The 16,879-nt window shown below is 38.9% G+C and overlaps 1 protein-coding gene across 1 annotated transcript; it reads right to left on the bottom strand.

Annotated features, from left to right (window-relative positions):
* Nucleotides 1-6,107: 6,107 nt before the first annotated feature.
* LOC122657069 (microtubule-associated protein 70-2) lies at nt 6,108-16,559 on the bottom strand. The gene is made up of 11 exons (XM_043851827.1): nt 16,089-16,559; nt 15,883-15,968; nt 14,765-14,830; nt 14,494-14,664; nt 14,216-14,386; nt 13,743-13,898; nt 13,514-13,660; nt 13,307-13,378; nt 12,672-13,208; nt 12,411-12,598; nt 6,108-6,315 (listed from the first exon to the last, which is right to left on the bottom strand). The coding sequence occupies exons 1-11, from the start codon at nt 16,363-16,365 to the stop codon at nt 6,276-6,278; spliced, it is 1,911 nt and encodes a 636-aa protein (XP_043707762.1). The 5' UTR covers nt 16,366-16,559; the 3' UTR covers nt 6,108-6,275.
* Between the last annotated feature and the right edge of the window lie 320 nt (nt 16,560-16,879).

Raw genomic sequence — 16,879 nt, 5'->3', positions numbered from 1 at the left:
AAGTATCAGAAAATGAAGATAACTTCAGTTTTGTCTAAGTATCTTTTGTTCAAGTAAGTTTCCCAAGTATCCAAGATGCTTTTGATGAGGAATCAGGGACACTGATTATAGGCTTTGAGAGTCTGATTCCCTTCATTTGATGTTCACACTATTTGTGGGAGGAGATGCCTGATGCTGCCAGGGAGAAGAAATGATTCCTTCTAATACCATCCATAAGCTGGCTGAGACCCAGTTATTTGGCTGGTGTCAGGAATAGAATGAATTCAAAGAAAAACTGTAATGCATGGAAACCTGTGGTATCAAAAGGTAATGTGACTCTCAGATTGCCTGATTGGTAAATTCCCCCGTGACAAGGCTGATGTGATGCTGCTTGCTTTCAGAGGTGACCCTTAGTTCAGTCAGAAAGGGCATAAGCATTGCCTAGTTGGTATATCAGGGGGAAAATAGAAAGTTCACTGGCCTGTGTTGGTGAATCTTACATGAAGCTGAGGGAAGACAAAAAGAATCACCCTGTTGGTGTTGCTTCAGCGCTTCTGTTGAGTTCTTTATAAGTTCGGTCCAAGTTATTACAGGAAGTAAAGCGATTCTGTTATTCCTGAGAAGAATTGCATGTTTGATCTTGCATATATACCTTGGTGGGTACTTGATCATAGTCACATGTCAAATTTGATGATCTACCGTAACTCTATGGTAAGTCATTTGAGAGATTTTATCTTTTTGTTTTTTTTTTTTCAATATTTTTTTATATTCTTGAAAGTTCTAGTCACTGAATTTTTCGAACAATTTTGAATTATTACTATGACATGGGAGTCAGATTGGGTTCCAAATTGAGACATGGTTCTGAAATTCCTACTTTCACCTACTTTTTAGTTTTTACTTGGAAAAAAGAATTCTGTCCACGAGCATGTCTCTCTCCCCTCTCCCATGTGAAAAGACATCCATGGAATTTTTATTCGTTGTTGTACAGGTAGTGCTGCTGTACACATTGTGCGGTGCAACAGTGGCCATGTATCACCTGCGGTTTTTCTGTCCGGTACGGTTCCTTAGTGCCTCTAATAAAAGGGGGGTAGACTCCATGCGGGTAGTGTGTTCGGGCAAGGGGTGGAATAGTGGGCGGACACAACCATTTCTTTTTTTCCTTTTTTTTTTTTTTTATTTAGTAAATGATAAATAAAATCAATATAGAATAATCAAGAAATCACATCCAAAATAAGGTCTAGCGTAACAACACTCTTTAATCGACAGATATAAGCCATAGCTGAAAGTTTACAAACAATAAATAAACGGACCAGGATCCTCTGCAGTACCACCGGGTGTGTGGTACACATCTTGTGGCATAGCAAAGGTTACATGGCAAACATGGCATACATGGCCTCTGTTGTGCCATAGGATGTGCACCCCACACTCGGAGGTACTGTGGAGGATTTTTATCCTAAGTAAACACTGATGTTTCTTCTCTTGAATATTTACAGACAGAAATGGTGATAATAGACAAGGGTGTCAAAATGGAACCGAAATCGATTGTCGGAATTGGAACCAATCGTTTACGATCAAACCGAATCGCATCGTATGAAAATGATGCGGTTTTGATTTCATAGGTTCTATTATCGGTTCGATTAGATTCAAAATCGAATAATCATCAATTAACCGAATAGAAATCGGGTAGAAAACCGAGATTAGGAAGATTCTTATTTGTTTAAGAATGGGGTTAGGACTCCTTGATATTTTTTTGAATTTCAATTTGAGTGCTAAATTCATGAAGGGACGGAAGGTTTTAGTACGAGCATGTCTTAGTGGACTTTCTTATTGAATTGAGTGGGGTATGGATTAGTGACGTCCTCAAGTTGGTTTCCCTTGCGGTACTTTGCGGCCTTGAGTAATCACTTAAAATTATCTTTACAACTAGTATGTCTAAGTGAACTTTGCCTAGAGTTAGATGTGTATGAAACAATAAAATTTCTCTTACATAACAAAGATATGGAAAATAAAATTAAAGGGACAAAGGTGAAACTGGTATTACAAATCGCATGTAAACCGGATAACAAAAATCAAATAGAAACTGTTAACACTGCACTGCATATAAAACGATTCTAATTTTAAGTGATTCTTATTCGGTGTGATTTTGATTTTTACATAGCAAAATGTACACTAAACAAGAACCACACCATATAATCAAAACCGCACCGTTTGACACCCTTAATAATAGACTATAAATGCTGAAAAGAGTTGGAAATGCATGTCGCCTGCTTCTATTGGCATCTCCCAAGTCAATGACTACACAGGGTTAGGAGAGAGTGTCATGACTTGCTTAGAGAGAGGGTTAACATGGTCAGGGACAAAGGTTGTGAGAGGGTCTGCACTACTCTTGCGAATCATGTAGTTAGCCCCATGCTTGGTTTTTAGGAGTGGATTTTTTCTGTCATGCTTTTGCATTATTTTGCTGCATGGATTTCAATGGTAAGGGCAGCGGTGTTGGTGAAGGTATAGGCAAGGGAGGGAGATTCGGTGCTGGAATTGGTAGAGGTGGAGGAGTTTGGCTTCATGATGGTGATGGTGTTAATGGTGGGTGGCGATGGTGGTGGTGATAGTATTGGTATCTACATTGTAAAAGAAGATGATGATTTAGGGAAGATGAGGGCATTTTAGTTTTTTTTAATTTTAGCAAATAGGTCAAGGCAATTAGATCTTTTCAAATTTTAGAAAAGATAGAAGAAATGGCAGTTTGATCATTTTTTAGTATTTAATGTCTATATGGAGTTAAATGACTTTAGGGGGATAAAGTAAGGGTGATATGTGGAATTTTCAAGGGTGCATGTGGACTTGTCAAAACCTTAGGGGGCATAAGGAATATTGGGTGCATTTTATGGGGTATGCATATTTAACCTAAACTTTTACCTCTCCTTCTCCCCTAGTATTTTTAAATACCCAGATTACCCTTCTATCCAAGTAAACCCGGCCATCACCCCTAACCCTGCTGTCCCCATCACCCCTCTTCCCTACATCATCCTCCCAGCACCCCCAGCCCCACCTCTGTCCTCCCGTTAACCTCCATCACTAGATGGAAACCCATGAGGCCGCTTCTCACTATCGAGAGTCCGAGACATGGATCAACGATTACCCAGTCGAGGCAACTTTCCCGTCGGATCAGCACAATTCCCCCTCCCAAAACAAAATAAAAAGAAATGGGACAAGTTCATTAGTTAAATCCATAATAAGGCCAATGGAAAGATATAAAGTAATCATTAAAACTCAAACTAAGGTCTGCAGGAAAAATTTATCGTGTCCCTCTCAATCACATTGGCGAAGCCGTTGCCATTAAGAATATTTGGAATTGCAAACGATCAGATCTGAAGCATGAGAAGGAATTAGAAGCAAAGGTTAAGATATTGGGAATAATTACTTCTTGTTTATAAATACTTGGAGAATAGGAGTTTGGATTGATGGCTCCACAGGAAGAATATTGGAGGATCGACGTTGTCTGGTTCAGTTCATCACGCTGTGTTGGATTTACCTGCAAGGTTAAAAATTGCAGGGTAGAGGCAGGGGTGGCGGATTGGAGAACAGAGGTGGGCATGGGGTGGTGGCGGGTCAGGGTGCGTTGCAAAGATGGGCTACTTTAGGAGAGAGGGTGGGCCGGTGGGGTAGGGAGGATGAGGTAGAGGGAAGAGGGGTGATGGATTTAGCTAGAGAGGGTTACTATTGGCATTTAAAAACATCAGGTAGGAGAGGTAAAAGTTAAAACATAGGGGAGTATCAAAAAAAAGTTGAAGATAGAGGACTTTTATTTTTAGTAAATATAGGCTGTGTGCCAGCACGATCATAGATTAGGTACTCAATTGAATTGCAAATCGACCGAAAACCAGACTCGAATATTTTGGGATCTTCAGGATTACACCATCGTTGAAAACCAATTTCAATGCAAATGAACCATGGACTTCCCGTGGATGCTAGGGTTCTTGGAAAACAGAGCAACAACGGATGGAAGGTTAATGGTTAAGGTAAGATGACGGTAATGTTAGAGAGCTTGCTATGGAAGGAACGTCATTCAAAATCCCCAGGTTCCCACACTAATACAAAGTTCTCATCTTTGGATTCCCTCTATGCTCAATCAACTCAGGTTTTTTGTAACACAGATGCATTGTCGCACAATCTGCACCAGTGCACCATTGTGTTGCACCTGAAACGTGGTTGATAGTAGAGAGATAGAGATATGTTAATGCAAACAAGAAGACACGAAGAAATAAAACAGATTCAAGCAAAGATGGCACATAAATTTAGACCAGGTTTGGTATGATTTCTAATCCAATTTCTGATTGATTTCATGGAATAGTTAACAAATAAATATTTTGGTCAAAAAATTGAAATTATTTTAGTTGTTTTAATATGAAATATTTCAAGTAGAATAAAAAAAAATCCATAGTAGGATGATCGGTTCTACTGTTTACTCTTACATTCCTCTACACTGTGACTCATATCAACTCTTAATTAAAACAATTATTCTTTGCTTTGACATATGATTGGGTCCACATCCAAAACACCCACCACCTAAGAGAGGTCACTTCTCTATCAGCCTAAATAAATCAATGTTTTCAACCAAACCTAGATTTATTGATCATTACTGTTCTGATTCAACTGGAATGGGCCTAAACCTTAAGAAATCTAGTATGAATTGGCCGATTCAAAATGACTGGAATTGGAATCAGATCTAGTAGATTCCAGCCCGATTCGATCAGAATTGGAGATCCGATTCAGATTCCTCAAACCATGCTACTATGAAAAATGTATTTGTTATGCACTAAAATGGTCAGATGGAATTGAAAAGCATATCTCCAAGTGTCAGATTATGAAAAGCACTACTCAAGATGACCTGCAATACAAGTTTCCTTCACAAGTTGTAGGAGATGTTATGGGCCAACCTATTTATTTCATACCATGATAACGGACTGAGCATTGGGAAGTTTGTATTGGGCCAGGTGAACTCCTTCTGAACATGAGCCCAGCTTTATTCAGTTTTTTTTTTTTGCGGCGGGGGGGTTGGGGGTTTTTTTTTATTTGGCGCTCCTTTGGAAGCTAGAGTCATAAAAAGATCGAATCACAAGCACGTGAATTATTAACTGGAAAGCAGTCACCATCTGACAAAAACACATTTTGATAAAAAGTGAGAATTTTGAACTGAAAAAATAAAGGCAACTCTTAACAGTTGCCGAAGCACTGAAATGAAAGATAAACAAAGCTCCAGAGTGGACTAGAAAGGTTAGGAAAGCCCCGGGCACTAATGAAATGAGCTCCAGAGCTCTTTCTGAATGGATCGTCTTTGCACCACCATCCAGTATCTAAATTAAACTGGATGAAACCTTTTCTCTGGATGCAACAGAACATTCCCATGTGATCATACACATGGATTGTCAGATGCTTTTCTTCCTTGCTATTGTTATGATCATTCATTGGCGAGTCAAATTGAAATGGGATTCGTTAAAGGGACATTTTTTAGGCAACCCACCCTTGCCGGGCCCTTCGCTTGTATTCAGGATAACGAGTCTCGGGCCATGAAAAGCATCTGTGGAGCTATTTGACATAGACCTTTTGTAAAAAACAAAGAATGGCTTAAGGACACTTCGTAAGAGATCAGATGCAGAGAACAAAAAGAACAGATGCTGTCTGGAATGTCTGGAACCATCCCTGGAGACGCTTAGAGATGTCCCTATAAATCAACTCTGAAATTCTCAAATTTATATTGAAGGATTAGGAGGCAGAGCCACCAATGTTGGAAGGTCAGGTCACTGCGGTTCAGATGTAATCACTACGAAAGAATAATGAGAAGAATAACATAACCATGAACACCCCCCCCCATCTTGATCTGATTACAATAATATTCACAAACTTTGAAACAACACCAATCACACTAACTGCAACTTACAAATATAGGAAGGGGGGAAAAATCAAATATAGCCTATACAACAACCGCAAGTATTGTTTCTCAATGAAGAACTGCCAAAAGGTTAGCCTTCCACAGACAGGGACAGCGGTCAAGTCAGAAGCAAACCGACTTCTTCCTCCAATCCTGTTTTCCTCTCCCCCCCCCCCCCCCCCACCACCCCCACCTATCCTTTCATTTGCAATAACCCCTCTCAAAAAATTAGACTACAGGGCTGTCGGCTTGCTGTGGTTATAATCTTAAAATCATCATGGACGATATATAGTGAAAAAACAAGAGTGACAGGGAACAATGCCTATGCAGATTTACTCCTTGCCGCTTCTGGATTCAGAGCTTCCGGCTATTGAATGTTGCGCATCAGCCCACTTCGCGATACATTCCTGCACAAACCCAAGACCTAATCATTCTGTTGGCAAAACTCCATAACCATATAGTCCACAACAGAAAAAGTTAACCATCCTAACAGTCATTACTTCGCAATTTAAGCCACAATTTTGTATCATAATCAGTCCAGATATTTACTCTAATTCTGAATAATACATCCTCCACATAGCAAAAGCCTTCAGACAGTTTATTTTCCAGAGTTTTGAATCTCATTCAGTCAGAAAATTTACTTTCAAGCAAGAAAATCCCAATTATTAAATCAGCATTAACTTGCGGAACCATTCAAATAGCATGCACAAATGAATCAGAAGTAATTAACTGGATTTCAGGGGATAATAAGTGGGATTTGGGATCCAATCCACGAAGGCGTCATAATTGGTCCACAATCCCATTCTGGTAATAGATCAAAACTTTTACCACCCTGTATAAGAATATGAGAATTTATGTTTGTTGCCAGTCAGTTCCTTTATATGGTTTACCTATCTATTTCATCTTTCCAATCTTAACTCTCCTGCAATTAATGAAGAGAAAATCAGGTTATCAAGCTTTCCATGCCCTCTAATGTAACCATTTACATGTGGTGCTTTGCATGTTGTATCAAAGAACAGAAGCAAGTCACCTTAGGTTCTACTACTAACCCCACCCAACAGGAAAAAGAAACACACACACAGACTTTGCCAAAGGATTGGCAGTATATGCCACACTTGAGAAATGCAAGGTAATAACTAACCCCCACCAAAAAAAAAAAAAAGGGAGAGGGATCGCTACGATGCCAGAGTGTAGTTTCCCACCAATGAGGTTGAAAATCAAATTGTCCAGTAGGGGGTTTAATGAGGATAGAGAATGTGGGATCCACGGGTGGGATGTGAGAGGGCGTGTGCAGGAATCTGCACACTGACGTCGTGAATTTATTTTCTCGTGACAATCTTTTCCCCTAAAAATAAATTGATGAGAATCATGGTAACTGCCTGAAATGATCATCAGCTCTTGACTGCTCACAAAATTTAAATGCATAAAATTTTGCAAGGCATCACCACTATATTCCTGGAACCATTTACACAAGGGAAAGGGAAGATGGGATAACAGACTGGATAAAGCATTACATCAATTAGGTAAGAGCAGATATGGAGTAAGATCCACTGTTACTAAGCCGGAAAAGTATCAATGGACTTTCCAAGGTCCTTTAATGATTTCAAACCATAGGAATGGAAGATTAAGAACAGTGAACACTAATAGAAGACACAATCATCAAGCATTGAGGTTTTAAAAGCTGCTTGGCATACCAATCTCCAATTAAGGCACGAGGACAAGGGTTTACAATTCTATAATGCAATCAAAAACAAGAAAATATAGTGAGCCTAGGGATTATTAGCTTGAATACATGCATAAATAAAAAGACCTGCAGCTTCCAATCACATAGCATGAGGATTATTAAGTCAAACTAGAGGTCCTTTCTTTTTCCAGGGGTGCAAAATTAGACATCTGTGAGAAAGATTAAAGGTTATGGACTCAGTTCACCAATTAAAGAACATAACTCCATTTTTTTTTCAATTTAATCATGGTACAAGGTTTTGACGAAATTTCGCAAAACCAACCAAAATATTTCGGTTTTGCAGGCTGCCGAAACAAAACAACCTACGATACTGAAGTATTGCAATGTTTCGACCAAAATTTCGGCGTTCAGTCTTTTGTTTTGTTTCGTCAATATTTCGGTCGAAACTATTCAAAGCCTTCAGTATAAATTCCATACTTCGAGTGAAATGGGTCGATTTCGTCTGGTTTCGGCAGTGAAAGTTGAAAAACTTGATTTTTTGTGCTTTCTTGGCCCAATCACTGATGTAGAAGGTTGGTACAAGTACTTGGGCAATAGAAACACAGTGGAAGCGTCGATTTGGTACTAGGAGTCAGGAGTCCTAGACTCCTAGTATAGTCATAGGGGTGACTTGTTGCTTGTATTGTTGACTCCGCTATATTTGACTCTTTGTAACAAACCATGTATGATCCATGATTTATGATATGGTTTTTAACTTGACATATATTCATTCCTAATGCAAATTTAAGTAGTTTTACTTGAATTATAAGTGTTCTAGTACTAAACATTGTATGGAAGGGCCATATTAGAAAATGTATACAGAGTACACTACCAACCTAAGGTCCAAAGTCAAACTATCATTTTGGGTGATTTTTTTAAAATTAAGGATTCCGCTGTGCTTAGAGGGCCTAAAATATGGTGTCCTAGAAGTCTCAGGACCTATTTTGGCAATTTGGCCCACGAAACCAAGCATGAAACTTGCAGAAAAGGTACAGGAAATTTCAATCGAAACCGAAACCGAAACCTGGAACCTTAAGTTTAATAAATGAACTCATGACCATCTTTTTTTTGTGCCAAAAGTCAAGATATAAGCTCTGTGGAAGTTTAATCTGATTTTGGCATGAAAAAATCACATTAAGGTTCAGTAGTAGTTTATCAAGGCAATTAGAAAACCTACTGATGTTTCTGTCATTTATCATTAAAATATGGGGACACAAACTTCCTTTAATGCCATAAAACTTGGAAAGGGCATAATTTCCTTGCTTTCTATTCATTATTTTTTTTTTTTTGGGTGGTTGGGGGGGGGGGGGAGAGGGGGAGTGGGCAGGAATAAGTAAAGGAAAGAAGATTGGATTCAATTAATGCAAGCTAATACCAAAATGGAGGGTTGGCTGGAAGCTTCTCTCAAACGGCACTGATTTATTGAGACGCAGTTACAATTGTCTACGTCAGAAAGGACACACTTTATCCTTCTATTTTTTTAATTTCTCACTGTATCCACACCTGCCTGACACTACATGTACTTTTTTTCTAAGGGGGGATGAGAAGCGAAGATGGGAGGAGAGAGAGAGAGACAGCTAACTTGTAGAACAAGAACAAATTACACGCAGTAGCATGAAGAGAAACATAGTTTTAGTTGCAGCTCAGAGAGTGCCTACAGGAAAGCTTAACTATACCACTGACACACGTACCAATGTGTCCGCATATTGAGTCTCTAGGCTATCTGTATTAGACACCAACGCACATACCCATATCCTTACTATGTTGTAGGACATGGTGAACAAACCCCAGTGAAATGTCACATACTATGAAAAGTGGAGGAAGCTTTGTAAGAAAGGAGTCAACAAGCCTCTAACAGCCTATATAGCTGTTAGAACTGTATTCACTCGCAAAATACCAAATCTCTAACTGGTTTTCCAAAAGACCATGCCAAGCTGTCATACACAGTTTACCCCACCACAGGAGCCCAAGGGCCCCATAACAAATCATATTATTGTGGAATTCACAATTGTCCATAGAGCTCTCATGTGGGAGTATCTCAAACTTCATAGGAAGTTGAGTCATTGCATGTGCTATTTCAGTCCACTATTTATAGAGTTGGAAATGCCAAAACTTGTCCATTTGGTATAATTTAGGTGCTATTTGATAGCTCACTTGGTCAGCTCTACAATGTGACTGAGATCTTGTAAAATGGAGCTGTTTCGGGAAAGTTCTACTCAATTGACTAAGATGGAATCCTGCTGTAACAGGGTTTTATTTCGGAAGTCTATAGGTAGTCTAATGTTCTAGAGTCAATAAATGTGTGTGTCTCAAAACTGTAAGATGGACTTCGTAGGTGACAAAATTAGGATGCGTTCTTAGAGTTCAGGTTTTAAAATTTAGAGATTCTAGACAGCAAGTTTTTCTGTTTGGTCAAAGGAGTTGGAAGTAAATCACGGAGGGAGGGGTTGGGAGTAAATCAAGGAGGGTCTCTTTGTTGTAGTCCCTATGAAGGCACTATCACACGGAGGCTGGCCAAGATATGTAGTTGAATTGATATTTGCTTTATTGAATCAAAGTTGTCTCTCTGCTGCTTGTGATCGGTGCCCATAGGTTCTAGTGCTAGTCGATACTAGCGCTAAACCCTAGGTCAATCCCAGGTCGTCTAGTTATCTCCCTCCTCTTCTTCTTGTTATTTTAATTCAAAATATTTATTCAAGGACAGCAAGTAAAAAGAAGCTTCCACAGAAGTAATGTTTTTAGGTTGAACCAATAGCATTGTAGTAGCAGTGGTATTTGAGTTGTGATGCAAATAAGAGTTCTGGGTGTCTACAGTTAGTTACAAGCTTGTGTTTCAACAAGTGTCACTACAACTATGAGTTACGAATGTTCCCACTTACCATCTAGCGCTTCAGATAGAAACCAATTATTTTGACAGGTTTGAAAAGGTAGATCTTTCTTTCTTATTTGACTGCTATAAGGTATAATGATAAATCCCTACAGGATAGACTTGGTATTGACTCCAACTCGAAATCAACCTGAAGAAGGGTATTTTATCTCATTAGCCTTTTTCACATCCTTGTAGTATTGTCACATGCATACCATCCATGGGTGCAGGTGTCAATCCTATGGGCACACTGTTTCAGAGTTCAGACACAATGCGAACAGAAGGGGAAAAAAGAAATGAGGATTTGACTTAGGACTTAGGAGGTATAATGCATTTATTATTTTAATATTCTTTATAAAAGAAATAATATATGAATTTATATGAATCTGTTTGTAACACAAATCACCCCCTCCAAAAAAAACAAAGAACAAAAGGATACCAAGCTCCCATTCTTAAAAGGGAAAATTTGTATCACTCCCCTATACTTATCTTACATTTACTCAAACTCCCGTACTCAAACTTTCACATCTGATTCTCCCAAAAAAGTAAACTCCTACCTCTCTTCCCCTATACTTTAAAATACCCAAATTACCCTCCTTTTCCCATGATTCAATCATCTTATTTTTTATTCAACTACTAATTTGTCATAGTTAATTATTTCCTTTTTATTAACAGAATTGGGACCCACATCTTTCTTCTTCTTTCTCCGCAGAATGCATCAAACCATCCCCTGCCACTGCACCCCCTCACCTTGCCCAGACACTGCAACCCCCTCACCTCTCCCCCACCCATCCTAGTCCCCACCAGGCCACCATCCCAGCCCCCTGCCCCACCCCCTGCTTCACTGCCCTCCCCCGTCATCACCTGCCCCTTGTGTTCAATTCTAGTCCCCAAGTGCAAAAAAATGTGGGGATATGCAACGATGTGCAAAAGATAAACTGACAATGATCAAAAAGACCCATAAACCCAGTTTCTAATGCGTACAAGACAATTTGCTGTTTTTTTTTGGGTAATCGGTGTTTGGTTGGGAAAATTTTCTGACCAATCTGCAAAACAATGGGACCTTGAAGTGTAAAATATAGAAACAACGAAGATTATTGGGGAACCCAAACCCCATGAGATAATCTTTCTAAAATTATGTAAAGGGATGAGATTTGTGGGCACCTCTCATAATGTAATCTTTCTAAAATTGATGTAGACAATGAAGCAAGGGAGATAACGGTTACAACAATGACAACAACTACTCGGCCTTATCCCAACTAAATGGGATCGGCTAGATGGATCTTTGCAAAGACTGAGACTAAAAAAATTAATAACAAAGGAAAAGAGCAAAACATATGCAGAAAACACAATAAAAAGCCGCCTAAAGCACTAAAATATTTATAGTGCTGTTGTCCTAACTAGAACCTATTTTGATATCACACAGAACCTCCAATTGCAATGCCCAATTTGTACTTCTATCCAGCTCTGTTCTTTAAGCTTAGCAAAGAGTAAAATGTCAAAATTGCATACTTGGCTCTATACATGGAGACATGCATTGCCCACCAGTTTCTGGGCAAACAAAAGGCCAAATATGTACACAAAACACCCGCTGCTTATCAGAAAGATAAATATAAAATTTCCACACAATGCAAAAAAAAAAAAGGCACATCACACTCTGGCATAAAAAGGTCATCTGAAAGATCCTTTGGCCATTTAAGCATGAATTACTCGAATACCCATATTGAAAGTTCAATGTCATATTGATATATAAAACAAAACAAAAAAAAAAGCAATGATGCCTGCACCTTGTGTGATTAATTATGCAAATCAAATCATCAATCATGATCTAATTCAGAATAGTCAGCAATGGACACAGTTAATTTGTTAAAAATCATCAGGACTATTCATACAGGATATATGATCATCAATACCTTCCAGGAAGCAGCTGAGAACTATTTACAGGTCCCTTGGAATTACCAAGTCTCTTAGCCCTATTATCATGTTCTTTCTCGACACGAATGGCTGCTACCTCCTTTTCCATGGCAGCTACTTCCCTTCTCATCTTCTTCGCCTCAACCTCCATTGCTTTGGTCAAAGTATCTACCTTCTTCGCTAACATCTGAAACAGAATACACAGTTAGATGAAAGGTTACACTCATTAGCAGAATAACAGACAGAGCATGCATAAGCACCTCAATAGCATCATCCTTATCTTTAAGACTTTGATCTTTTTCATGGCCGGCTTTCCTCAAAGAAATAACCTCTTTCTGTAGCATGTCATATAATATTCCGGAGACAGTATCTCCTGTATGAACTGTTGGGAATTCATTTGGTTTTTCATCTGTGTTTCCTTTCCGATTATTGACTACCTCACTGTCTCGAGTTGCATCAGTAGATTTGTCAAGGGAGCAGGGGCCTGTTCCATTTGACAGGACCTTACCCCTGTCTAATGACCTTGTGCCACCATCAAATGATCTTGATGTCCCTTTGGCATGCCTCAATACTGTAGTTGTACTAGAAGAAATTGAAGACCGCAACTGAGAGGATGGAGTTCTCTTGGATAAAAAACCATTGGAGGTAAATTTTGAGGCATTGTCAACCCCACCTAGGGATTGACGACGTGATTGGCCATTGTTCACACTTCTTCCCTCTGGGGTAGATCGATTACTACCATTGGTGGATGCTCTCAATCCCTCTTCAACCACTTTGAGCCTTAGTTGATACTTCTCCTGAACAGTACAAGAAAATGCATCTCAAAATTTCTTAGGAAGCCAGTTGAGAAATGACTAATGTGTGCAGGTGGAAATGCAGAAAACCAAATTATTACTTTCAATTGTGCTTCGGATTTTGCAGTTCGCTCAGCTATGGCAAGTTTCTCTCTAAGTTGTTGCATTTCACCCTGCAAAGCCAATTTTAATGAGTTAAAACAGTTGGACCCAAGAAAATCCGCGTAAATGTCTTTGGCCAGAGATGAAACAACAGTCCAAACTGGAAAGCTAAGGAGAGAAAAGGAAAATCAGGCATCAGTGCATACCTGCATGAATCTTCGATCTTCAAGCCATTGTTTGACAGGCATCACTTTGTCATTAGCATCTTTCCATTCATTTGCTACCACTACTGCTACCCTATTTGCTGTCACCTTAGCACGGGCTAGTTCCCTGTCAAGTGTTTTCCTCTCCTCCTGCAGACCATATTAGTCGAGAAGAAAATTCTAGTAAAAAGCAAATCTGCAAGCCAATAGTCATATAGAACAGGCACATTACATTCATCTCCTGGACTTTCCGTCGGTAATCCCTCACAGCATTTGCAGCAGCACCACCAGCAAGAACAGCCTCCTCGAGCTCCCTAACAGTTTGGCTGAGCTTTTCAACCTCGGCAACCTTTTGGCGGTGCATTTTGTCCAAAATCTTATTTTCTTCCTAGTGAATGTACAAAATAAACACATAAAATCACTTGTTGATTATTAATCATTATTGTAGAATATCACAGTGAAGAGCCCTCATATTTGCTTGAAGTCCCAATCTCTCTTTAAGTCTTGTAAAGACCTCTTTTCTTTTTTTTTTCTTAATCAACTATAACGGACCATTGCGAAGATTGGGAGAAAAAATACAAGTTCAGGGATAGTGCGGAGGCCTGGAACTTAAGATTCTTGGCAAAGTCCTAGGCGGATAAGAATAATGATTAATGAAAATTCTGGTAACATTACATTACAAGAGAAAAAATGGTACTAATATACCTGACAAATTTCAATCTGCTTCATTAACTCCTGATTCTTATTCTGAAGATCATCTACCATTGAAGCCTTGATCAAGGCAATCTGAACAGTCCTTTCTGCTTCAAGTAAAGCTGCTTCTTTTGATTTGGTAAGGCGATCTAGCGCCTTGTTGTCATCCTGCAGCTTCGCAATCTGCATAAACCACGACAGGCAATGAATAATGGCTCTCTTCGTATTCTTTTCCCATCTACACTCTCAGGAGTGTTTCATTCTCATGATGAAATAACAGAGCATAGTACCTCTTGCCGAGCAAGCTTGAGCTCTGCCTCTAGTGGTGCAAGAATAGCTTCAATGGGTGGCATATCATCATCCTTCTGAGCAGCATGAACCCTTCGAAGGGTGGCTTCTGCTGCAAACTGAGCAGCCATGGAGGCCTTCTTCTCATCATTAATTTTTTTTATTTCAAGATTCTGCACAAGAGCATTGGAAAATCAGGCATACTTGCAATAGAGGAACGAAGAAAGTAAATTAAAATTCATATATATAAAAAAAAACAGTTTCATGCTTTACTTTGGTCTCTAGAAGGGATTCGGTTAATTTGAGTTTCTCCTCGACCCTTGACAATTCTTCAGTAAGCTAATAACCAACAGAACACGGAAAAATAAAGTCAGTGCCATTCTAAACACATGATTAAATTGCTCCAAAAATAACAAATTGCAGGACTCGCAAAAGGAAAAGGTGATAACCTAGATCAAATTCTAGACTAGAAAAAACTAAATCCATCAAATTATATACAATATGGGGAAAAAAATCCCTAAACTGATTTGACATGAATCACCAACAATGAAAAACCTCAACTATTAACTGTTTTTTACATGAATAACCAACAAAATATGGAAAATCAAAGTAAGACCACAAAATAGTACCATTAACATAAACAAGATACAGAATGATGATAAGCTATGTCAAAATTAAAGGATGGCCTGAATTTCTAGAGAAACAAACCAATCCTTAAAACTGCTTCAACAAGACCTCCCAGTGCATTGAATCATGCAATATTGAAACCACTTTATTTAACTTGAGAAATCGCATGCAATTTAACGTTATCACACATCTGTTAAACATGATGTTGGACCAAATCCCTAAAAACAAAATATGATACAAACCAATAAAAAGATTTAACTTTTTTCCTCACACTGAAATACAGATGAAATACATTAGATTTAATCCTAAAGGCATTAATCAAAACGCAACCCAAAAAAAAAAAACAAAGAAAAAGAAAAATGGAAAACCATGGAAGCTGAACTAGATCGAATTAACAATTTGAAAATAAGATGACGGCATATATTACAAACAACATCAAAGGGATTGCTAATTCACAATTTGGAATAGAACGAAAATTGTTGAAATCAATGCGAAAGAAAGGCAGCCAAGGGAATTTTACTTCTCGCAACATCAAAGCTCACATGCTGAATATTTTTAGCATTAAGTCTTTCCATAAATCAGATAACGTCTATGTAGTTCGAAGTCTGCCTAATTATTTCGAAACCAAATATAACTCAAATTGAACTGCTAAAAAAATTTACTCCAACTGTTAGCTGATAAATGGAAATTCTGATCCAAAAAATATACATATATCCACTAGCAAAAAATAGTTAAAAATAAACTACTGGAAAATGAGAACTGACCTCTTCAACGGCCTTTTCTCTAAGGCGTTCCGAAAATCTCAGTGCCTTGATCTCCGCCTGAGCTTCCCCTAATTCTCGATCCTTCTCTGCAAAAGAACAAGTAAAAAAGTCGAAGAACTTCAATGGATACAAGCTTAACTTCGAAAATCACCCCCAAAACAAACACAAATCGCTTAAAAAACGACCAGATCAAATCGCATTCCCACCTCTAACTTCATTCTCCAACCGATTAAGCTCAACTTTCACCGGATCCGAACCGTGCAAAAGATTTAGAAAGTCATCCGCGTCCAAGCTCGGCCGCACCGACATCCTCCTCCTTGACGTCCTCCCTTCCTTAAACGATCCCGAAACTGTCAATGGAGGCGTCAGCGCAGATGCCAGAGAAACACCATCATTCGCCGCTGAACGGCCATCGCCGACGCCACCGCCGAAACTCAACTCCGGTGTCAACGGAGTAACATTATCGCCGTAAACATCGGCCATGACGGATCTGACACTGTCACATCCGAATGCAACAGAATCCCCAAACCTTCAGCCACTCCGATTGAAGACTAGGGTTTCTCTACACACAAAACTCCTATTTTCACTGTTTCGATGGTTCCTTTCGATTCGATTTAGAGAGAGATAGCCATTGAGTAGTTCGTTGTTTCTCTTCCTTCCTAATTTTCTGAATTGTAGAAAGAAATAGAACGGAAATGCTTTTGTTTTCTCTATGTGATGTCCCGCTTTAAATCGGCTTCGTCTCTGTCCATTGTTTCTATCTCTTTCTTAAATTTGTTTTTTCCTCTCTCTATCTCAAAAAATGCTCACCGAGTGTATGTGAAAAGGTTTTTAATAAACAAATGGGGGAAAATACTCTGCAAGCACAGACGCTTTGCTGTTAAGCAGAGGCTACTGCGAGACAGACAGACAGACAGAGCAAGACCGGATAGTGTGTGTAGTGTACATTAGTACTTTTAGTAGCCTTATTAGTTTTAAGTTTTAATTACTATCGGCT

Source organism: Telopea speciosissima, chromosome 3 (assembly GCF_018873765.1).
Source record: "Telopea speciosissima isolate NSW1024214 ecotype Mountain lineage chromosome 3, Tspe_v1, whole genome shotgun sequence".
NCBI lineage: Eukaryota > Viridiplantae > Streptophyta > Magnoliopsida > Proteales > Proteaceae > Telopea > Telopea speciosissima.
Note: the sequence above shows the minus strand (reverse complement) of the source record. Positions and strands in the feature narration are given on the sequence as shown.